Below are 25,773 nucleotides of genomic sequence, written 5' to 3'. Positions count from 1 at the left end.
GCAAGAATATTTTTTTTTATTATTAGTTGTAACGTTAACAGATTTTTTTATATACTATTTTCCTATTTGAAGGGTAAATGAAACATCCCAGTGAAATTACTATGTACTCAAGAACTTTTTTTTTTATAATTCCTTTAAGTACCTTTATTCTAAACATTAATATGTCTGTCCCATTTAAAATATGATATCATTGCATAAGGCAAAATAGGAGGGATACCTCCATATGTAACATAAGCCTTACTCCATAGACTGCCATAAGAAACGGTCCTAAGCCACTTGCATCCACTAACTCCCTGCAGTGCATCTTTGGCCGTATCTCCATCTAGTAAGGGGTCGTCCTATACTGCGTTTGCCCGTACTTGAGAACCTTTCTTCCCCATCGGTTGTCGGTTCTTCGAGCTATGTGACCAGCACATTGCCACTTCACTTGCTTGTTCTTCGAGCTAAGTCGATTACTTTGGTTCTTATATGTTCTTTGTAGTTTCGGATTCTGTCACGCAAAGAAACTTCAAACATAGCCCTCTTACCGATTAACTTGATGCTTTTTCAAACGACCTACCGTGTAAGATCATGTTTGAGTTCCATCACTGTCAGTTCATAATTCTGTATAAAACTTAAAGCATAATGATCCGTATAATATGTAGTAGTAAATTTACTAATGTAATCTTCTAGAAGGATCTAAAGAGTATTTGTTTATTGTTCACAGTATAGTTCCAATTATGGTCCACATAAAGGACGAGAATGACAACTTTCCAGAGTTCACAGAATCTCTCTACACAGTTTCGATACCAGAAAATTGTGGTGTAGGTACAACGGTCGCGTGGGTGCAAGCCCTAGATCAAGACTCGGACAATTATGGAACAAGGGGCATCAGATATACAAATCTAGGAGGCAGTATTGCTAATCTGTTAGTATTTATTATATAATTTTATTTTTCAGCCGATTTCAAAAAAAGCAAGTTCTTAAATCGGTTATAATTTTTTATGTTTGTTACCTCATAACCGATTTGATTTTTTTTTTATCTGTAAATATATCGTATACTTACAGATTGGTTCTATAGAAATTTTATCAAAATCGGTTCCAATCGTTCAGAAATTAAAATAACTGGTTTTGCCATAAATGAAGTCTGTTTTTTTTTTTGTGAAACAAACCTTAATTATGTTTCTTATATTATTAAAATTATCATATGTATATTTTTAATTGCATATAAATTGAATGGTTAGTTGAATAGAATTATTTTGTGTAATTCCGCTACCATTAGTATGCGTACGATTCCCAACATTTAAAGAGTGACTACTATTATTATTAGTAGAAGTTCTACAACCTTCCCTAATCAGTGATAAGGCTTTCGAAAAATAACACCCAGTTCGGTAAAATATAAAAGGGAATGACCCCGCCTTTGTTATTTGTTTACACTGACGCGGTATCAGTGAAGGATGGTAGGTGAAGATGACGTTTTATTATGATAAATTCCTCAGTAATTAACAATAATATTAATTAATTTCCAGATTAAATTTAAACCCGATATCCGGAGTAATTACAGTAAAACAAGCAGGTGGCGACAGCTTCGACCGAGAGCTCGTCTCTCGACATTATCTTACAGTGGAAGCACGAGACGACCTCGGCAAAGGTACATAACATAAGTGGAATGAGCTTAATCAATAATAATAAATGGTGCATCATGCACGTCGCCGAAGTAACGTGTGAAAAATATTATATATTTTTTTATATTCTTAATATTTATTTATATATTCATTAAAAATTAATTATAACATTATAACAGCAAAGCCAAATCAATGTTATAAATCTAGTGTATAACATAACATACAAATAATAGTGTATAAAATAACATACAAAGTTATTATAAATGTATTTAACCCGACTGTAAATATTTCTTTGCCACTTCTAATATCTTTAGCAGGCTACTACTAAATATATCAATGATGTTTATAATATTAAAAAATAAGTCTGAAGTTTTTTTACTGACGGGACATGTAATATGTATGCTATACTATAAGTATTTAGCTATAGGCCTATGTTTATGAAGTTATTATTTGAATAATAAAAAAAAAATTAATTATTTTATTTTTAAATTAAAGAAACTGTTTTAAATGTAATATGACTATATAAAAAATACAGACTGTACTGTAGTAATAAAAAAAAATTCTCAATGTTCGTTAGCCACATGTTTTATATGTTAAATATCATGAAAATACAATAATCTTTTTTTTAAAATAAAATTATTGAAGAGAGCGATTGTTTTTATATATTACTTAATTTTAAATAATTTAAATAAATATAATGTTAGAATACTAAATTTTTACCACCTCCATGGAATGATCATCAAATGTTGTGATTCTCTGATAATAAAATTAAAAAAGTACATCATGAAAATTAAAATCTATCTTCAAATAGTATTAATAAAGTCTTAAATTTATAGAGTATACAGAGAATCAACAGACCTCTTGTGTCTCCAAATTTTGATTTATCAATGTAGTGACATCTACAATCATTTATGTGTTAATTTTTGGTCAATTTAAACGTCAAGGTAACAGGAACACTGCTCAGCTGATCATCCACATCGAGGACGTGAATGATAACGCGCCAATGTTCCTCGCCAACAAGTACGAGGCAAGATTACTGGAAAACGAACGCCAATTTGAGAACCCACTCGTTTTAGAAGCGAGGGACATTGATTTGAATGGTAAGCCATGTGTATGTATTTATCAAAACAAATCTGTGCATAATTTTATGTATTTCATGTATTGAACGATTATTAAATTCACTAATAAAATTATAAATAAATAAAAATGTTACTACATCAATGACTCAATTAGTAAGTAATTAACAAAGCAATATAAAAATACAAAATATCCACTAATATCGAATAAAAAGACAAAGTGGGAGTTTATAGAAAAATTTCTTATATGGAAATCTCTTTCCCACTTGTATTTCTTCGGTTAAGCAACTGTGCTTGCATGGATATGTTTCATTTGAAAGGCATAACATCTTTTATATCAGCCCTAAACTGTCTACTATTGAACCTAGTTAGGCTTTGGTGATGTTTTAAAAGGGACGCTGCTGCTCATCCCTTAAGTACCTTTAGTCACCTCTTACGACACCCACGGGAAAGAAAGGGTCATTGATATGCCGCGACCACACGGCAGCATAACATCTTAACCCTTACAACTGATAACACGTAATGTACCATGGGCATCACGATTATTCTGTAATGTACATGAAGCTATTTATCTGTAGGTAATATATAAAAAATACAAACAGAAATATATTTCCAGGTACCAAGAACAGTCATATAGAATACTCAATAGTGGGTGGAGATTATAAGAATAATTTCTCTATCGATCCCAATCTGGGTATCATCATGCCGGTAGGCGGACTGGACTTTGAGCAGATACCCGGCGACAACACTAACATACGACCAATACATTTAACAGTGAGTTAATAATGATTAATAATATTATAGACTAAATAAATAATAAATAAGTAATGTACAATAACATAATATCGTACGGTCCTCAAGCTAAGATATCCTAGGAGTTAAAAAGCCCACATTAAACGAATTATAATAGAATTTACATTATATAACCCGGCGTTGTAAATGTATCTTACTACTAGTTCGTTATTGTAACGCCTTCAACGCTATTAAACTTGATTTACACAAAGTAATGCCTATTATGGTTCGTGTAATATGGGCTTTTTAACCTCCCCTCTTTTTAAATCATTCATTTTCCTTTAATCCGTAAATTTTACTCTTCATACTAGTTTTTATATTTATATATATATATATATATATATATATATATATATATATATATATATATATATATATATATATATATAGATAAATTTATGATTCCATTTAAGTATGGATTCCAATTACAAATTTATCATATTTTATTCAGTATAAAATCGAGAAAATAGCAAGTATTCTATATTATATAGAAAATTTAAAAGTAATATTATTTTATAAAAATAATAAGTATGTCACTTTAAATTATAATTACAGTAATAAATTTCAAAATTAAGTTAGATAAAAAGAAGTAAAGAGAATTAACTTCATCTAAATCATTAAACTTTAATCGTACTGTGACCTCTTAATGTTTTAAACAACTTATTAAGTACACATGCGCTTAATAAACTTATGCTGTTAGGTACGAGCGCGCGACTTTGGCGACCCGCCTCTGTCATCGACGGTACCTGTAACTATCTACGTACAGGATGTGAACGACCACGCGCCGCTGTTTCAACAGATGCTATACAAGCGGTCGATCCCGGAGGACATGCCTGGTGGTACCAGTGTGCTTGAGGTAATCATATTATTCATATATCTCAGAATTAATTTTAAGACTGAAAAAGGAGGTAATTCTTAATTAGATTGAGTTTTTTTTGTTCTGTACGATGCATGATATGACAGCTAATTCTGAAATAATAACGATTTGTGTGAACGATAAGTCTGACGTGTTGACTTCATATTCATTTTATCTCATTAAATTCGCTATTTTTACCAAGCAAAATCTATCTTATTAAAATAATAAAATTGTAACTAGACGATGTGTGTACATGGGAGATATTTAAGAATATATATATATATATATATATATATATATATATATATATATATATATATATATATATATATATATATATATATATAGATATAGATATATAGATATATATATTAGTTTTTAGTTTTTCTACTTCTAAAATTCATGCATACAAAGTAGCTTTTAAATTGCTAGTATAGAAAATTAATAATTTTACTACAAATTGATATACACACACCGGTAGAAGAAATTAATGGGTTACTATTGCATACCCAACTCTGACCAATAAAAATTTTACTTAATAATAAAAACAAGAATTCAGATCTTTTTGTGTGTATTTTACACGAAATATTTTATTTTCGTAAAAAAAAAAATATTTAATATATACAGTCATACTAATTGAGAGCTTAGTCCTCAGCTCTCAATACAATCTCACCTCAGATCCAGGAAACTTTAAATATTATTATTTTAAATTTAATTTTAATAATCGAACCTGGAACCTCATTCAAAGCAACGAGTTACTACTATACCAAGTAAGGCAGACATAAATACATAATAAATGTCGATATATATGATCAGGTGAAGGCCCGAGACGGTGATGGCTCGTCGCCAAACAACCGCGTGGTATACCGCATCCAGCGCGGCGCCGGCGACAAGTTCGTGATGGACGCCCGCTCCGGGGTACTGGCTGTCGCCAACGGTTCCACGCTCGACCCGGACAAGACCAACCCAAAGGTCAACCGGTACACCCTCACTGTGGTTAGTGCTTTTTTCATTCAAATAAATAGTATACAATTATAATTATTTATAATAAGTTTACTATTGTAATCTTTTGGAGGATCAATAAAGAGTATCTACCTATACAAATTGATATCAAAATCATTAGCGATATACAAAATTATGAAACTACCTATAATAAAAACATTAAGACAGTAATTTTGTAAATAAAAAATTAAAAAGCGGCAAAAAATGTTAAGCCTTCCCATACTTACTCAATAGAAGAACGCGCCATTAGTATGGGAAACCTAAAATGTTCTGTTAATTTTAGATTCATATTTTTTAGTAAAAATGTTCAGTTTCGTTGGTAGAACTCTCTCTTCAAAGGATGATAACAATTTCGATTTCACCCATATATTGAGACTAAAGCATCCGAAGCTCGAAGGATCAGTTACCAATATACCAGCCATATAACTCGAACAACGAATTTTCTTTAGTGACGACTCGACATACACTATTTAAATCGACTACATCAAATGTAGTATACGATATGTACGATACGGTATATACGATAGTAATATGGGGTCAGTAGATGCGGGTTGTTCAGGAGTGTTCCTGATGGAAAAAACTTGTATTTATCAGAAGACAATTATCACCTGACTTAATAATAATAGAGGACCTCTCATCAGTCTTTAGACATAGACAATTCTGCCACCTATATTCCATATCATGGTACTTTATTAACAGAACTTGAAAACAAAAACTAACAAAATTTCCGATTGAAATTTATTTAAAAAATTATTTAGTTTCCCTGTTAAAAGAACATTGACTGAAAAGATACTAAGGATTTTGATTTCACTTTAATGTATCTGCGTTTAGGTGGCGTTGGACGGCGGTATAGGAGATCAGCAGCTAAGTGCAGCTGTACTCGTCAACATCACCATAGTTGATGTGAACAACAAACCACCAGTTCTTGTCGAACCTGGCACCATTGTAGTCAAGGAAAATACACAGGTTTGATTTTTATAACATCCTTGGGATAGAATGGAAGGTAGTATATATATATCATTAAAACATCGAACCGTTGGTGTTTGCAATAGTTAATTTTAAACTTTCGCGTTGTTTACACATATTTTAAATACACAATCGGGACTTAACGGGATGTAAATAGTACCTACATACCATATGTGTAAACATATTTGTTATTTATATATATTTATTCGTTTATATATGTAATTTTAGTATGTATGTATATCAATAATTACTAGTACCGCATTCGAGTATTCTGACATTTCCCTATGGTTGACTGGGAGAGAATGCTTTTGTACACATATTTGTACTAATAAATAAATAAATACCTGCTTGTTAATTGCCGACGTTTACATTGCATTAAATCCCATTATGTATTTAAAATATAAGTAGGGTTTAAACTCGGACCTTCTACAAAATGGCGTAGATATGAACATATTAATTTATTTTCCTCAGTTCGAGTCAGTATTATTGTATTTTTTTAAACAGGTGGGTACAGAAATATATCGCGCCCAAGCATACGATCTGGATGAACAGCCGGTACTACGGTATGCGATTGACCGCAGCAGGTCAGTTAGCCCATCGTGACGAATTCAACAAGAATTGTTCACAATGGTTTTCAGGGGGAACCACGTGGAGGTCGAGCTAATAAGGTATATTGCTAGCAATGGGGCTGTCAAACTCCATTGCTAGTGTCGCGCGAGACGAAGACGGTATCATAGTACCGGTCACCGAGTACGATTACCTCTCGCTTTGGGATCTGAACTCCGTCGACGGCACATTAAGGGTTGTAAGGTAAGTAATTAAATCATCGAATGAAAACTCTTTGGAACAATAACAATAAAAAATTATTGAAGACCTATTCTGGAAAAAAAATATTTTTTTTAATCAATTTAGAATCAATTCAAATAAGCTTACGGCCCATCTGATGAAATATATTAATCTTTATTAACACATTGGCGTGAATTTACTGGGTACAGAGGAATAACACCTGAGTCCTCAGGAACGGCAACGCATGGGGATATCATGGGTGAAATAGTATACTCTGTTATGTCCATGGTACTGCTCATGTCTATAGGCGACGGTTACCACTTTCCATTAGGTGGGCCGTCAGCTTGTTTGCCATTCTAAGTTGTATACAAAAAAAAAACATACAGTCATGAACAATACTATAGAGATTACAAAATATACCTTTTATACCTTGCCATTTTTGTCCTTTTACACCTTAGTCCAGGTTTTATGCCTTTATACCCTGTAATTTCACTGCCATATTCTATTAAACCGAAACAGCTATGCAATAGAGATGCTTAGTAAGGAGACGATCTAAAAAAATATAAAAGGTCTCCCTCTGCTACAGTTAATAAAATATGTAAATTAAAAACAGCACTTCATGAAACAAGATATTAAAGCAACAATTTTACACACTTTTTTTATTTTTTTATACAACTTAGTATGGTAAACAAGCTGACGGCCCACATGATGGAAAGTGGTAACCGTCGCCTATAGACATAAGCAGTACCATGGACATAACAGAGTATACTGTTTCGCCCATGATACCCCCCATGCGTTGCCATTCCTGAGGACTCGGGTGTTATTCCTCTGTACCCAGTAAATTCACACCACATCCCACCCTTCAAACCGAAACAGCAGTCGGCTTGTACAAAGTCTCCCTCTGGTATAATCTATTATCGTGACTATTATCTTTCAGACTACTTGACAGAGAAAAAGTAGAGACAATAAAATTAGTGCTCACTGTCCAAGACATGGCAGCCATTGACGGTGGTCCCCAACAGACCGCCACAGGAACACTCACCATAATAGTGGAAGATGAGAACGACAATAATCCACGCTTCAGAAAATCCTTCTACAAGACCTCAATACCTGAGAATTCGAAGAACGGTGTCAATATCGTGACAGTGATAGCCGACGATGCAGACAAGAACCGAACTATGACGTATTTTGTGGAAGGTAATGTTGAAACTAATTATGCCTCACGGCTTTCTCTTTGACTGAGATAAAAGTAACCTATGTGTTTATATAGGATTGGTCCATCTGTGTACCAACTTTCATACAAAACCCTTTAACTTTTTAACATTTTGTCTGCTTTATAGCAGTTGCCATCCCTGTACCGTTTGACTCAAATTGGTAGCTATATATCGTACCTATTTATTTTTTAAATCTTTATTAATAGTACAAGTACTTGTAAGTACCATGTGGTCACGGCATAGAATAGGCTTTCCCTTTCCTTTCCTGTTCCGGTGTCGTAAGGGACGTTTGAGGGAACTTACTGGTCGAGGGATAGGTAGTAACTTCCCTTTTAAAATATCACCAAAAGCCTAACTGCGGTTGTCAACCCACCTGCTACCTTACAAACAATATGTTTTTGTTGCGTTTGACAACAAAAATGTTACTAGCTACTTAGAATTGAGTGCATAATTTGGTCTAATGTGCTCAATTTTCAGACTCGTTTTGTAGTACATATGTGGAGGCGTGTAGACGTGGGCTTGATGATATTTATATATAGATTCAGAAGGAGTGAGAGAAAGAAAGATTTAATACGAGATTGTATAATTAATAATATTTACAGTAAATAAATCCAGATGTAAAAAGTCGCGATACAAAATATAGTTCGGTAAAATTGCTAAGACAAGAAGATTGTCAAGAACGTCACTATTTATTTTTCTTGTAGGTTTGAAAGAGGTTGGTAGCCTATACATATTTTGTATATAAATCTGTTGTTTATATACAGGTCCTGAAGAGCTGTTAAAGTTAGTACACATGGAGAGTGGTACAGGGGAAGTGGTGGTCGCCAACAGAATAGATCACGAGGTGCATCCCTGGATAAACCTCACCGTGAAGGCGGTAGACAGCGGACTGCCACCGCGGTATTCCGTCGCTGAACTATTTATACAAGTATGTTCTAACTATATCTTAAACTAACTTGTGCCCATACCCATTAATTAAGGAACATAAGGAATGCAACTTTGAAAATCGCATTCAAATTGCTGTCATAGTTTTTGTGTGATGCCTGAACAAACAAACAGACAAACGAGCAAATGTTTTAAAAATTATTCATGTAATTTTTTCCTAATTATAACAGAGGGAGACTTATGAAACAACTGTACAAAAAATCGATTGTTATAACTGGTCTTAACCTAAAGCTGAATCCCATTCGTGTTTCAACCGTGAAGCAGTTGTGTTTGCATGGCTGTGTTTCATCGCTTTGAAGGGTCTGGGATGTGGCGTGAATTTACTGGGTCATCTCTTTCTTAATACAAATTAAAAGGAATAACATGTCCTGAGACCTTCAGGAATGGCAACGCATGGGGGTATCATGGGCGAAACAATATACTCTGTTATGTCCATGGTACTGCTCATGTCTATAGGCGACGGAAAATTACCAAAACTTTCCATCAGGTTTTGTACTTGGCCGTCAGCTTGTTTTATTCTAAATTGTATAAAAAATGTACAAACATCGTTTCGATTCCCATAAATATTCATTGTGTATAGAATGTGCATAACGTTTAAAAATAATACCGTTTAGGTATTGGACGAAAATGACAATAACCCGATATTTGAATCGTCGTCGTTCGAGTACCGGGTGCGTGAGGACGTGGAGCCGGGCACCGTCGTGACCCAGGTGCTCGCCAACGACGCCGACTCGGGCGAATATGGCACCGTCACATACTTGCTCGACCGTATGTCTACGCAGGTACCATCCTAAAACGTAAATTCTAATAATAATGAACCCACCTTTACTAACCAGTTTGTAAACCACCAGCGGGTCTACCATGAAATGAAACTCCGAATTTTCAGACTCAATTTCGTGTTTTTGTTTATACCAAAATCGGATCAATAAATTGTGTTTTACATTTCGTTCGTCATACATCCTATCATAAAAGTCCAAAGGAACGATATTTTAACATTTTTAATATTTCCAAACGGCATGTATTATGTAATTTTAACATCAAATTTGTGTTTCGTTTGGCTCCGATATTTTGGAAAACATTTCATGGTAGGCAGAGGGCCTACATTTTACCTTTTTACAAGTGCAATAAACAATATTAATCTTTTATTAAGATATTCGTTTACATTGTCCGACACTGTGTAAATTTAGAATATAAACTTTAGAAAAATAGAATTATAGAATAAAGTTTATATATATATATATATATATATATATATATATATATATATATATATATATATATATATATATATATCGTCTTCTAGACTTTTCTGTTTCTTGTTTTTTTTTTTTTTTTATTTCAAATTATTTCATAATCCAGGGCAAGTTTTTAATAAACGCTGAGAGTGGCGCCTTGACAGTATCCGACTGGTTGGACCGGGAAACCCAAACCACGTACAATCTAGTTGTAGAAGCATGGGATAACTACCAGTTCGGTTACCTCAGCGGCGAGAGCCGGAACGCGTTCAAGCAGATTGTGTAAGTTGAATTTGTTAAAATATTTTTATACAACTTAGTTTATAGTTTTAGAAACAGTGCAGTAAAATTTTTTTTAAGAGAAGGTTTTAAGCGATTGGTCTGTTATTTCTATATTATGTAGTCAAAATTTTAACATATCTATCGATGCTTAATATATTTACTTGAGATTTACTCGAGCAAATTTCACGCTGGAATAGTTATAAGGAATAGCACACAAAGTTGCTTGCGAGAAATACCTAACACCCTATTTAAGAACTATGTAATGGCAAACAAATCGACGGCCAACTGATGAAAAGTGGTAACCTCGCTTAAAGATAGGTAAGAATAGCACCATGGACATTACAGAGATATTTTGTTTGCGACTGTGACGCCCATGGTTCATTACTACACGTTAGGACTATATTATGCCTCCATACTTTGTAATTTTACTATATTATTGTCAATATTCAGGAATACTTAATATACTTACGATATAGGGAATATTGTACCCGCATAGAATGTTCCTTTATTGTCGTAAAACAACTAAGTTAACAAAAGCCAGAGTCCCTTTAAATACTGCGGTTATCAATCCACCTGCCAAGTGTAGCAACTACTGGCAAAAGCACCTGATAAGCAGAGGCCTATGTTCAGCAGTGGACAGTTAACGGTTTTTTTTTTTGATAGGTGAAAATGAAATGGTAACACCGCCTGCGCTAACGGTATACGCTAGCGGGGCACCAGTGAAGGGTGATCGATGAAAATGAAAACAGGCCAGTTAGCCGATCATGATGAATTCATCAGGAATTAACCATGATAGTTTCCAGTGGGAACCGCGAGGTGGTGGACCTGGTTAGGTATATTGCTAGCAATGGAGTTCTCAGTCTCCATTACTAACAATCCCTTTCCCCCCGACAGTTAACGGTTGATGATAGGGAATATCAGTAAAATATAAATAAGTAATAAATAATGTAACGTTCCCATCAGCGTTCACGTAGAGGACGTAAACGACAACCCCCCAATATTGCACATCCCGGAGGAATGCACGACGATCACAGAGTTCCACAATCACCGTGAGCCGATAGTGGCCATATCGGCGACCGACGCGGACGACAGCACGTCGCCGAATGGACGCGTACAGTTCCACTTGGTCGGCGGGAAGGGGCATGGTCAGTATTTATTTTTAATATATATGTCACGTATTATATAACACCTAAGAGTGAATATTTCATCCCAACCATCTGGACGAGTGGCGGTCCTCCACCATGCGTTTTTCAAAGCTTTTTTTTATCAACTTCCAGCAGCAGTACGGCCCACCTGATGGACAACATAACCTTCAAAAATGAGCAGTATGGGCATTCCCTTTTAAAAGACATGGTACCCCTGCGGGTATCATGAGGACTCAGGTGATGCGACTACCTGTACTCAGTTTCCCCTGTAATACATTCACATAAAAGAATAAACCTTTTTTATATATGTTACTTGCCTGTAATGGATGGAAATGGAATGGGCTACCCACTTCCTTTCCTGTTAGAGATGATCGTAAAAAGAGGCCATTGTGATGAATTAAGAGAATTTAACGATGGTTTCAAGAGAAACCGGGCAGAGTCCCTCTTAAATACTTTAACAAAGTCTAAATAGGGTTGCCAACCCCGCCTGCGCAACGTGGCAACGCTGGCGGAACCCCATGGGAGGGCCTGATGTTCAGCAGTGGATAGTTAACGGATGATATAGTAAAAAAAAATTTTATTGCTTTCTCGTTTTTTTTTTTTATACAACTTAGAATAGCAAACAAGCTGACGGCCCACCTGATGGTAAGTGGTAACCGTCGCCTATAGACATGAGCAGTACCATGGATATAACAAAGTATACCGTGTTAGCCCATGATACCCCCCATGCATTACCGTTTCTGAGGACGCGGGTGTTATTCCTCTGTACCCAGTAAATTCACGCCTTTAATACATTCACATACAAAGATCAAACCTATTTGAAGTATATAACACATGTTTACAATTTTGTAATGGATGGAAATGGAATGGTAACCCCATCTGCACGATCTGTAACCGCTAGCGTGGCACTAGTTAGAGATGATAGACGAGGATAAAAACAGGTCCATGGTGATGAATTAAATAGGAATTAGCCACGATGATTTCCAAGAGAAACCGCGTGAAGGTCGCTCTGATATAGTATATTAATAACAAGGTGTCTGTTAAACTCTATTTTTTATGGGTGTAAATAGAATGGTAACCCCGCCTGCGCTAACGGGATACGCTGGCGGAGCACCAGTGAAGGGTGATAGATGAGAACGAAAACAAGCCAGTTAGCCCATCATGATGAAGTTATGAGGAATTAACCATGATAGTTTCCAGGGATTGTCTCCGTTACTAACAATCCCTTTCCCACCTGTTAAATCCTATTACTAAGAATCCTTTTCCCCACATATCTACAGTTAAGTCACTGGACAGCAAATGAGTGAATCTATATTTAGAAATATGTGAGATAGTATAAATGTAATTCAAAATCACGTTCTGCATCCGCGCCACATTCATTTTACATCATACATATTGTACATATCATACACTTCTGCTGAGTAACATACTGTGGCATCAACAGAACTGTTTAGGTTCGAGCAAATGGGCGGCGACGCGAACACCGGCCGCTTGTACGCGCGGCAGTCGCTGCAGGACCGCTTCGGGAACTACTCGCTGCAGGTGGAGGCGCGTGACCTGGGCTCGCCGCCGCACGCCGCCCGCGGCACGCTGCGGCTCTGCGTCACCGACTACAACGACCACGCGCCCGTCTTCGTGCACCCGCCGCAAAACGTCACTATAAAAGTGCCTGAGGTAATTGATTGTTGTTCGTGTCGTTTTGTTTTTGTGATGCTTATCGCTACCTAATGGAAAGTACTAATCGTCGCCTATAGATATAGTAGAGTATTCTGTAATGTCCATGGCGTCGTACATGACTTTTTAAATTTCCGTGAACCGCATGATAAATCGTACTAAAATCGTGATTGTACATTTATCAGTACTTTAATATATTTTGCTATCCTATTGACGACAGAAATGTACGTTATTATGTCGTGCTACGGTATACTAAAGAAGTGTCCAATGAATCAGGTAATATCCGCAATCAGGATAGTAATTGGTTGTTATAGAACGCGACGGTAGGAACGACGGTGGTGGAGGTGCGAGCGATCGACGCGGACACCACACCAACGGCGCCGTGCGAGGTACCGCGTGCGGCCACAGCCACCACACACGGCGACTGGCGCGACTTCACACACCACCACGCCGCCGCCGCGCCGCCACATGCCACCACACACCGCGCGCGCGCTCGACCGCGACCGACAGCGCGCCTACCAGGTACCACGCACCGCCACACGCCACCACACGCCACCGACCGCGCCTACCAGGTACCACGCACCGCCACACGCCACCACACACCACCGACCGCGCCTACCAGGTACCACGCGCCGCCACACGCCACCACACGCCACCGACCGCGCCTACCAGGTACCACGCGCCGCCACACGCCACCACACGCCACCGACCGCGCCTACCAGGTACCACGCGCCGCCACACGCCACCACACATCCACCGACCGCCCTACCGACCGCGCCACCACACGCCACCACCGCGCCTACCAGGTACCACGCGCCGCCACACGCCACCACACACCACCGACCGCGCCTACCACGCACCGCCACACGCCACCACACGCCACCGACCGCGCCTACCAGGTACCACGCGCCGCCACACGCCACCACACACCCCCTACCGCGCCTACCAGGTACCACGCGCAGCCACCTGCCACCACACGCCACCACACACCACCGACCGCGCCTACCAGGTACCACGCGCCGCCACACGCCACCGACCGCGCCTACCAGGTACCACGCGCCGCCACACGCCACCACACACCACCGACCGCGCCTACCAGGTACCACGCGCCGCCACACGCCACCACACACCACCGACCGCGCCTACCAGGTACCACGCACCGCCACACGCCACCACACACCACCGACCGCGCCTACCAGGTACCACGCGCCGCCACACACACCACCACACACCACCGCCGCGCCTACACCACGCCCGCCACCGACCGCGCCTACCAGGTACCACGCGCCGCCACCCACCACACACCACCGCCACCACACGCCACCGACCGCGCCTACCAGGTACCACGCGCCGCCACACGCCACCACACACCACCGACCGCGCCTACCAGGTACCACGCACCGCCACACGCCACTACACACCACCACACACCACCGACCGCGCCTACCAGGTACCACACGCCACCACACGCCACCGACCGCGCCTACCAGGTACTGCCACCACACACCACCACACACCACCGACCGCGCCTACCACCACGCGCCGCCACACGCCACCACACACCACCGACCGCGCCTACCAGGTACCACGCGCCGCCACACGCCACCACACACCACCGACCGCGCCTACCAGGTACCACGCGCCGCCACACGCCACCACACACCACCGACCGCGCCTACCACACACCACGCACCACGCACACACGCCACCACACACCACCGACCGCGCCTACACGGTACGACGCGCGTCAACATGCCACCACACCCCACCACACACCACCACACACCACCGACCGCGCCTACCAGGTACCACGCGCCGCCACACGCCACCACACACCACCGACCGCGCCTACCACCACGCGCCGCCACACGCCACACACACACCGACCGCGCCTACCAGGTACCACGCGCCGCCACACGCCACCACACACCACCGACCGCGCCTACCAGGTACCACGCGCCGCCACACGCCACCACACACCACCGACCGCGCCTACCAGGTACCACGCGCCGCCACACGCCACCACACACCACCGACCGCGCCTACCAGGTACCACGCGCCGCCACACGCCACCACACGCCACCGACCGACCGCGCCTACCAGGTACCACGCGCCGCCACATGCCACCACACACCACCACACACCACCGACCGCGCCTACCAGGTACCACGCGCCGCCACACGCCACCACACACCACCGACCGCGCCTACCAGGTACCACGCGCCGCCACATGCCACCACACACCACCGACCGCGCCTACCAGGTACCACGCGCCGCCACACGCCACCACACACCACCGACCGCGCCTACCAGGTACCACGCGCCGCCACATGCCACCACACACCACCACACACCACCGACCGCGCCTACCAGATACCACGCGCCGCCGCACGCCTACCGACCGCGCCTACCAGGTACCACGCACCGCCACACGCCACCACACGCCACCGACCGCGCCTACCAGGTACCACGCACCGCCACACGCCACCACACGCCACCGACCGCGCCTACCAGGTACCACGCGCACGCCACCGACCGCGCCTACCAGGTACCACGCGCCGCCACACGCCACCACACGCCACCGACCGCGCCTACCAGGTACCACGCGCCGCCACACGCCACCACACACCACCGACCGCGCCTACCAGGTACCACGCGCCGCCACACGCCACCACACACCACCGACCGCGCCTACCAGGTACCACGCGCCGCCACACGCCACCACACACCACCACACACCACCGACCGCGCCTACCAGGTACCACGCGGCGCCACTCGCCACCACACACCTCCGACCGCGCCTACCAGGTACCACGCACCGCCACACGCCACCACACACCACCAACCGCGCCTACCAGGTACCACGCACCGCCACATGCCACCACACGCCACCACATACCACCGACCGACCGCGCCTACCAGGTACCACGCACCGCCACACGCCACCACACACCACCGACCGCGCCTACCAGGTACCACGCGCCGCCACATGCCACCACACACCACCGACCGCGCCTACCAGGTACCACGCACCGCCACACGCCACCACACACCACCACACACCACCGACCGCGCCTACCAGGTACCACGCACCGCCACACGCCACCACACACCACCACACACCACCGACCGCGCCTACCAGGTACCACGCACCGCCACATGCCACCACACACCACCACACACCACCGACCGCGCCTACCAGGTACCACGCACCGCCACACGCCACCACACACCACCGACCGCGCCTACCAGGTACCACGCGCCGCCACACGCCACCACACACCACCGACCGCGCCTACCAGGTACCACGCACCGCCACACGCCACCACACACCACCGACCGCGCCTACCAGGTACCACGCACCGCCACACGCCACCACACACCACCGACCGCGCCTACCAGGTACCACGCACCGCCACACGCCACCACACACCACCAACCGCGCCTACCAGGTACGCCACACCACCGACGGCACGTCTACCAGGTACCGCGACAGGCCGCACCACGCCGCATCCGGCCGCGACTACCATACAGCTCACTGCCCCACACGTCCACAAATATTTAGAATCTTTGCTAAATTCATCTATAATACGTAATTTAATCGACAGTTTTTAGCAAAACAACTTGATCGACGTGGTAAAAACCTGGAAACCGTGGAACTTAAAAGTAGCGTATTTTCATGTAATATGGATACGATAGGGTAACTTAAAATTTGTAAATTTTTTCTTTAAAATTTGTCTCTCAATGAAAAGGCAGACAAGAAGGTAAGTTCGGTACATATATGTATAAAAATAAAATTAACAAAAATATGTGTCGTGACTTATAAAGGTAACGAAGTTCTCGTAATTGTCAGTCGTAATTCCAGACCTATCAATCTAATTTATATGTATTTCCACAGCTAAGAATCGAAGCGTACGACCTCGGCCTCCCTACACCGCTCAGCTCGGACTTGGATCTCACGATATATGTGCAAAATGTGGACAGTTACCGTCCGCGGTTCCCACACAAACATTTCTACGTAAACATCACAGAGAACGCACCAGAGTTTGAGGTTTTTCTACCAAGTGTTATTGAAAGAGACGAGATAGATAGAGGCGACGAACCAGTACTGCCCGTGTGTTTTTTTATTGTGGAAGGAAATGAGGACGGAGTTTTTGAACTACATAGAAATACACATAAGTGAGTACCATTTCAAATACTTCAAGATATACTCACATTTCAGGCAACATATTCTAAATTACATTAATTAATTTAATTTGAAATATTTGTCTTCAACTAAAGATGTGAATTTCCATGGACATGAATGAATTAATATTATTATATATACTTGTAATTTTTTCTATTTCATATTGTTTTTAAAGAACTAGTAGCTGATCCTGGCATCGCATGGTTTTTTAAATTAAATTATTCGCTGATAATAAAAATAAATAGTCATTTATAAGTAAAAAAATTTAGAAATTTGGTTAAGTAGTTTTTGAATTTATTCATTATAAAGAAACATCCACACACACCAGAAAATCAATTCTTTCCTCTTTATAATATTAGCTTAGTTTACTAACTTTACAATGTATTTAGTGATTCAAGGTTCTCAAATCAATTGTGTTTTTTGTCAAAAAAAATCTAACTTCAAAACACCTATTACAGATTATCAACAATCAAACCCCTAGACCGAGAGCAAAAAAAGGAATACAATCTCACAGTGTTAGCGACTGAGGATTGTATCGCAACTCCAAACTATCAAAGTGACGTGGACGCGGTCAGTACGCTGAGGGTTAATGTGACAGTGAATGACGTCAACGATAACCCTCCAAAGTTCACCAGGAAAATATTCACGGGCGGTGTGACGACTGAAGCTGATTTTGGTATCGAGTTTATGTATGTTAAGGTAAGTTTAAGTATCACTACAAATCAATGTAATACCAGCAAACGATAGTATTTATTATTTTTAAGTTTAAGATCGCAAGTACAGTACTTATTTAAATCACAATGTATGTTTAGATCTAATCTTACAACCTGAATGAGAACTAGTTTTTCCTAACCGATTTTGTTAAAATTTTGCTACACCTTCAGTTCTAGTAACAATACAATATGTAATGCTCAATATTGTTGCAAAATGGCCGCCGCCATAATGGCGGATGGTGTATATTTTGTCAACCCTATATATAGGTGTCAAATATTTTTTATTTGATACCCATATTAACTAGGCAACTTACGAATAAAAAATTAAGTAACAATAAAATAAATGGTAAGTAATAATAATAATAAGCAACAATATAATAACATTAAAATGTCCGCAGCCACAAAATGGCAAGATTACATTATAAACATAAATCAACCAAAACATAACCCCCCTGTACTATTTTTTTTTTATGGATGAGAACGAAATTATAATACTGATAATGAAAGTGAGGATAAAACCACGTTAATTGGCTTATCATTAGGAATCCATTAAGAATTAACCACTAGTTTCCAGGTGGAACCAAGTGAAGATTGACCCATTGGGCCCACTATTCCCCGTTACTAACAATCTCCCTACCCTAACTGGGTTGGTATATTTATTATATTCTCCTGTTTAGGCGACAGACAAAGATGACGGTGACAATGCTAAAATAAGCTACTACCTTATTGGCGATGTGAAGGAAACGCTAACGGAAGGGCTTGAGAACTTGGCTGTGTCGCCGTTCCTCGTCAACGTTGATACCGGCGCTATATCATTGAATTTCGACCCGCAAAAGGGCATGAAAGGATATTTCGATTTCAAGGTATGTTCACATATGAGTAATAAAAATACTATTAAACTATTAATTTTTGACATTATTGAATTTAAATAATTATGTTCCACATAAAAATCAACTCTAGTTGTGACAAAATCAATTATTATTTAATTAATTAATGATTTAAAAACTATTAAACCGATTTTGATAAAATTTCTATGGAACCAATCGTTAAGTATGTCCTTTTAGATAAAAAAAATTTCAAATCGGTATCTAAACAACTGACGGAGTTATGTGTTACCAAACATAAAAAAAATACGACAAAATTAAGAAGCTCCTTCTTTGAAAAGTCAATTAAAATTTTTTTATCTTTTCAATCCGTTTTTAAACTACAATGTTACGCACATACAGATGAAGATTTTCCTGTCTTATTACCATCCCTTATCACGTCTATTTTTACATCCTATTAAAAGTAAAAATTAAAAGAACTCCAAATTTAATGAAATCTGGTGCAAAAATAAGTACGACAATTAAAGGTTTCGACTAACTACTTAATAAAAATCTTTCAAGAGATAAGTAGTTTGCTATTTTACTTTTTTTTAATGGATGATAATGGAATGGTAATCCCGCCTGTGCTAACGATATACGCTGGCAGGGCACCAATAAGGGATGATAGGTGACGATGAAAGCAGATCAGTTAGCCCATTGTGATGAATTCCACAATAGAATTAACTACAATGGTTTCCAGGGGAATCGCGTGGAGGTCGACCTGATAGGGTGTATTGCTAGCAATAGGTTCATTACACCCCATTATTAACAATCCCTTTCCCCCCTGCTATCTTACTTATATGTAATTCAAATATGAGTTAATGAAATATGGGTTTTTCAAATGTTACACCATATATACATAGGATTAAAAGTTAAAACATGAAATAAATTTCTCCAAAATCCAAAGAATAAAAAATTTGTAAATAAAAATATTAACAAAGTTTCGACCAAAAAATATAACAAATAAAATCTGGACGGACCTCTACTGAAGATGTTTCCTCACAAACACAAACAGAGCACCAGGACTATATATTTATATAATAACACACATTAAAAAGTTTGAGGAGCGTCCCATGTTAACGTAGTCAATCTATACAATAATACAAAACATGTTTATTTCTAACTACGTAAAGTTATAATATATAACCATCAGGTACTAGCCAACGACACGGGCGGTCTTCACGACGAAGCGCATGTATTCATATACCTACTCCGCGAGGACCAGAGAGTACGGTTCGTACTACGCTCACATCCGTCCGAAATCCGCGAGAGGATACACGTGTTCCGTGATAAGCTAGCCCGCGTCACCTCATCCGTAGTCAATATAGACGATATGAGAGTCCACGAGAATAAAGACGGATCAGTGGATAATACGAAAACAGACTTGTATTTGCACTTGGTGAATGGGGAAGACCATTCAGTTTTAGAAGTGGAACAAGTATTGAAGATAGTTGACAAGAATATTGAACAACTCGATGATCTGTTCAAGGTAAGTGGAAAGAGAAATGCATTTACAGAGTATGGGCGTATAACATCTTAGCCCTTAGAATGGCAACTCGTGATGGGTACAATGGGTGTCATGTATTTCGTGATGTCCATGCCTCTACACAACGATTATAACTAATGCAATGCAAATGCAAAAATGAAACAAAGGTTAACAGCAATATAAATACAACTAAAAACAGGCATACACCAGTTCACAGTCTATTCCATTACCTGCCGTGCACATACGATAACGCAACGCACATTACTTCAGAAAGGCTGCACTTTATATTTTGCTAAATCTCCTTTTATTGTCTTTGTAATTGAAAAAATTAGGTTGATATATCTTTAAAAAAAAAGTGAGTAAGCGAATGAACTAGAAAAATTTTTATTTAAAGTAGTTTTCCAAAATCTTGACCCCTTAAAAAAGATATATCTCTCATTCTCTCTCAAAAAAAACTGCGCAGAGATGTTGCATCTCTGTGCATCTTCTAGAGGATCATGTTTCTGGAGCATTGATACCTGCTTATTTTCACCACCGTACAACCCGCCACAAACTAGTTTCATCCCAATCATCTGGACGAGTGGCGGTCTTCCACCATGCGTTTTTCAAGGCACTTTCTTCCACGCACAACCATTCTTTGGAATCAACTTCCAGCAGCAGTATTTCCCAACCGATACGACAACATAACCTTCAAGTCTCTCATTCTCTCTCAGATCAGGTGATGACTCTTTATAATGTGTTGTAAAAAAAAACTCTTTATAATGCTCGGATCTTGAGGTGGGTACTAGATAATTCTGGGATGGGAACGGTCTACCTATCTCCCTCCTTAAATACGCGTATAGTTGGGAGATCTTCAAAAATATTGACTTGAATTGATAAGATGTCTTATTTTATTCATTACATCTATGCGAAGCCGGGACGGATAGCTCTAGTAGTTAATATAAAATATACCATAGATAGAGCGACAAGTTACTTTTTCTACAGGAATTCAACGTTCTCGACACACAACCAGCGGAGTACCAACCTCTTACCGCGGAGACGCTGTCGTCGAATCAGACTGTGTTTTGGCTGGTGTGGACAACGCTGTTCCTCGCTGTGCTCCTAGTGCTCTCAGTGATGATGTGCCTGTCGCAACGGGCGGATTATATCCGAAGACTGAAGGCTGCTACAGCCACTGCGTATTGTAAGTACAGGGATAACCGTATTTTTAAGCGACTTCAAATATGTGTGTTGGTTTTAATAATTTTTTAAATATATGTATATTCAGGATGTTAAAATTGTAAAATAGAACAGATGGATATTCACAGAATATTAATTTCAACGAATACTATCATTAGATATTTATCTATTTAAACTTAAATGCACAATTATATAAGACAGACTTAACACCTAATGGCGTTCTTTACCAGTCAACCACGAGGTAAGCAAAAAATTAAGTAGGCGGTAATTGTAGTAGTAATTACTTATGATGAATTACTTACAATGCGCATACAACATGTATATGTTGTATGCGCATTGTATACCTATATAACGCTAAGCGATATATAGTACATCGATATTATATCGATATATCCGATAGTGTACGCTCATGTATTACGTAACGAAATTTTTGAAAAATTTTGAGCCTCCCATAGCGCGCCCTAATATTTTTCTGTATTTCCCCCTCCTCCCTAAACGTTATGTAACACCCAATTGACCATTTTTACTTAAAAGTCATAACACAAACGAATACTGATAACGAAAACAAAATATGTACAAATGACGTACAACAATAAAACATAAACGAAAAGGGTTCCCAAATTGGGAGATTTTAGTTCCCTAGTTTGTTATATATATTTATATTTAAAAAATTACGTAATTTTTTTTATTTCTTACCCTTTTTATTTCTTACCCCGTCCCGTCCAGTAACGTATCGTAACGTTTTTGCGTTACGTAATATTTGTATGCTCCCATAAGTGTATTCTACCACAACAACATACCAACTGCTGAGCATAACTCCTTACACTGTCAGGGTTACCACGCTGACCAGACGGTTTGGTATACGGTTATATCTCGAGTTTTCCTTCTGTTGCTCTAATATATCGCGCTTTATTCCTTACCTCTTAAGAGTCTTACGGCTTCCTAAATGGAAAGTGACATTTTTGTTTAATTACATCACCAAATTTTTTCTTTATTCTATAGCTTCGCCAACACCAGGCGAGTCCGACATGACGATCCGCAGCTCCGGAGGTAGAGTTCCGAATACAAATAAACATAGCACGAAGGGATCCAATCCTATCTGGCTCCACGCATACGAGAACGACTGGTATAAATCCGACGACCAGCTGAGTCACTCTGAACGGGACTCGTTGGACGAAAACGCAGTAGACCAAGACATATCCAACGAGAAACCGTACTTCATCACGACCGGCGCATTCCCGTCCATAGATTCCAATGAAACCGAACCACAGAGTAACCAAGCCAAATACGATTTTTATCAGCAATTAGAACAAATGAAGAATGCGAAAAATATGGAAACAACCGAACTGTAATGTTAGCTATATAATGTGCCTTTGTAATATATGTACCTAATATACAGCCCGTCAACTTCGAACCCAACACTCCCGAGACATACAAGCGACAAAGACTGGATCTAAATACGCATTTATCTAAATACATAATAATGTAGTGATACTACTTTTACGATAATAAGTACATCTGTCAACCCACCAAGCCGCCAAATACGAAGTTGACGAACTGTACTTAATCATTGTGCAACAGAGTTAAAATGAAAGAATGCTCTATTAGCTATTTATTAATAATTCAAACGTGATAAAAATAAGTTTATACTAATACAGATGTTTTATTTATACAACAGCCAGTGGCGTTGGTGCCAAGATTGGCTTTTGTATTGCGAATAAAGTTTGACTGAAGCGGAATTAGAATATTTTTATAGTGTTACGCTCACCGCAATGGTAAATATCTATTAATGGTTTCTCACTATATATGATCACTATTTTATACCAGTGATAGGAAACAACACATCGTCACATCATCATCATCACCAGAGGGAGACTTTGTACAAAAGTCGATTGCTTGGGTACCTCTGTCCCAATAGTGTTTCAACCGTGAAGTAGCTGTAGTAGCATGGCTGTATTTCGGTTTGAATAACACCTGAGTCCTCAGGAATGGCAACGCATGGGGGGTATCATGAGCGAAACAGTATACTCTGTTATGTCCATGGTACTGCTCATGTCTATAGGCGACGGTTACCACTTTCCATCAGGTGGGTCGTCAGCTTGTTTGCCATTCTAAGTTGTATAAAAAAAAGTCTTTCTTAAACAGTATATATTTTATCTCATCAATTATCCAAGACCTGTAGCATACAGTCAGACATCCAAGCTGTCGTAAAACAAACAAGGAAAACGTTAAGATTTGTTACGGACAGCTGTCGCTTGTCAACATTATCCTTGATTTCTATTTTTGTACAGTCGTGTCTGTTTAACGCTGTTTCGATGATCATTTTAACAGGTAACCCTTTGAAATCATCACACTCAAATACCGTAAATAAAAACCTAAACAAATTCTACGATAATTTATATTAAATACGACTTTTATACCAGGGTTAACTAGTGAATCAATAATTATTATGTAATTTTACGTTTTAAACCAATTGTTTAAAATAAAAATAAAAAAATTAATATGCTTTCACTTTTTGATCATATTATGCAAACCCAATAAGTTATTTATTTCATACAGATCTATTCAACATATTGATTATTAATGTACAGCATGATGTAAAATTGAACAATGAAATATTCGAAGAGGCAAAATCAATATAAAACTAACACGGGATATATATTAATTTTGTAAACCCTTCTTTCACAATGAGCAAAACTATACATATGAAATAACATTTAGATAAATAAAAAATACCTTTCCACGAGTGCGTTAGTCTAATAATGTCATTATGTTTAAAATCAGCTCATCGTGTGAGTAATACAAATATAGGTAAGTTACAACTGCATCAACAGTTAACACTAACGACAAGTTTACTTTCATTATTGACTTAACGATAACACTGCAATATAGCGTAGTTCACACAATCACATCAATCACCTGGATCTAAAGCTAGGATACCGTGTTATGAAGAACCAGAGAACTAACATTTGGAGGGACAATGGAACATAGTTTCCTAAAATTGGCTCAACCAGCACCGAATTCTTTAGCTAATTTATACAAAGCAACGTGCACCCCACTGCGCTACGGAGGTCGTCACTATCAATAAAATGTATGAATCGGGGAAAGGAAGTTGTTAGTAATAGGTTCTAACAAAGCCCCATTGCTAGCAATATACCCTCTATCAAACCGACTTCCACACCGTTTCCCTTGGAAACCATCGTGTTTAATTCTTGTCGTATTCTTCATAATGGACCGATTGATCTACCTTCATCCTCGTCTATCATATATCATCAGGCGGGGCTACCATTGCATTTTTACCGATTTAAAAAATATGAATCATAAGTGAAACCACCTAACACGGTAACACAGAAACATTTTAAGACATAAAAAGAAAACGGGTCTCTAGATTAACAAACATGCCAGGTCATTCGTGAAAACTTTACCGATTGTATATTTATATACTATACCTACTATTATTATTTGTAATGGATAAATTCAAAAACTCAGTTGAGTAGTTTTAAAAATTCTTGTATCTATAAACAGCAACATTATCAGCGAATAACAGAGGCTTATTTTAATCTTTTATTTTAAAATTTTATCTACCCGTGTATGTAATCCCTTGTAGAGTAGGTAATCAGTTTAAACATTGTGTGGTGAACGTTAATTTACATGCCCACATATTATTTTTTAGTAATGGATTCCAAACAGTGGGGAGTGTAGTCCCGACATAGAATAGGCAGCAGCGTTCTTTTTAAAACATCTCTAAAGCCTAATTGCGGTTGCCAAT

At 39.7% G+C, this 25,773-nt stretch overlaps 2 protein-coding genes across 3 annotated transcripts in view; one reads left to right on the top strand and one right to left on the bottom strand.

Annotated features, from left to right (window-relative positions):
• LOC113512565 (cadherin-23) overlaps positions 1–23,657 on the top strand; it is a 32,651-nt gene extending 8,994 nt beyond the window's left edge. Inside the window, 23 exon segments of the mRNA XM_052900089.1 lie at positions 707–907; positions 1,509–1,630; positions 2,549–2,704; positions 3,297–3,454; positions 4,173–4,328; positions 5,145–5,324; positions 6,162–6,296; positions 6,801–6,880; positions 7,005–7,106; positions 8,020–8,279; positions 9,061–9,224; positions 9,856–10,023; positions 10,601–10,758; positions 11,722–11,903; positions 13,348–13,577; positions 13,892–13,945; positions 13,947–14,099; positions 17,476–17,756; positions 18,222–18,462; positions 19,154–19,339; positions 20,493–20,828; positions 21,810–22,008; positions 23,007–23,657. Of these exon segments, the coding sequence (XP_052756049.1) occupies positions 707–907; positions 1,509–1,630; positions 2,549–2,704; positions 3,297–3,454; positions 4,173–4,328; positions 5,145–5,324; positions 6,162–6,296; positions 6,801–6,880; positions 7,005–7,106; positions 8,020–8,279; positions 9,061–9,224; positions 9,856–10,023; positions 10,601–10,758; positions 11,722–11,903; positions 13,348–13,577; positions 13,892–13,945; positions 13,947–14,099; positions 17,476–17,756; positions 18,222–18,462; positions 19,154–19,339; positions 20,493–20,828; positions 21,810–22,008; positions 23,007–23,356 (4,252 nt within the window). The 3' untranslated portion in view covers positions 23,357–23,657.
• LOC116413829 (uncharacterized) overlaps positions 1–25,233 on the bottom strand; it is a 34,685-nt gene extending 9,452 nt beyond the window's left edge. The window contains exon 1 of one of the 2 annotated variants that reach the window (XR_008253475.1): positions 24,741–25,233. Coding sequence is in view for 1 of the 2 variants with exons in the window: in XM_031914865.2 (XP_031770725.1) it covers positions 22,717–22,778 (62 nt within the window). In the remaining variant the exon portion in view is untranslated. Of the gene's footprint in view, positions 1–22,716; positions 23,094–24,740 lie in introns of those variants that run through there. The other variant, XM_031914865.2, reaches the window with a different exon arrangement.
• Between the last annotated feature and the right edge of the window lie 540 nt (positions 25,234–25,773).

This window comes from Galleria mellonella, unplaced genomic scaffold (genome assembly GCF_026898425.1).
Source record: "Galleria mellonella isolate WM207_F2 unplaced genomic scaffold, CSIRO_AGI_GalMel_v1 utg64, whole genome shotgun sequence".
Lineage (NCBI taxonomy): Eukaryota > Metazoa > Arthropoda > Insecta > Lepidoptera > Pyralidae > Galleria > Galleria mellonella.
The sequence above is the reverse complement of the archived record's forward strand: the minus strand, read 5'-3'. Positions and strand labels throughout refer to the sequence as shown.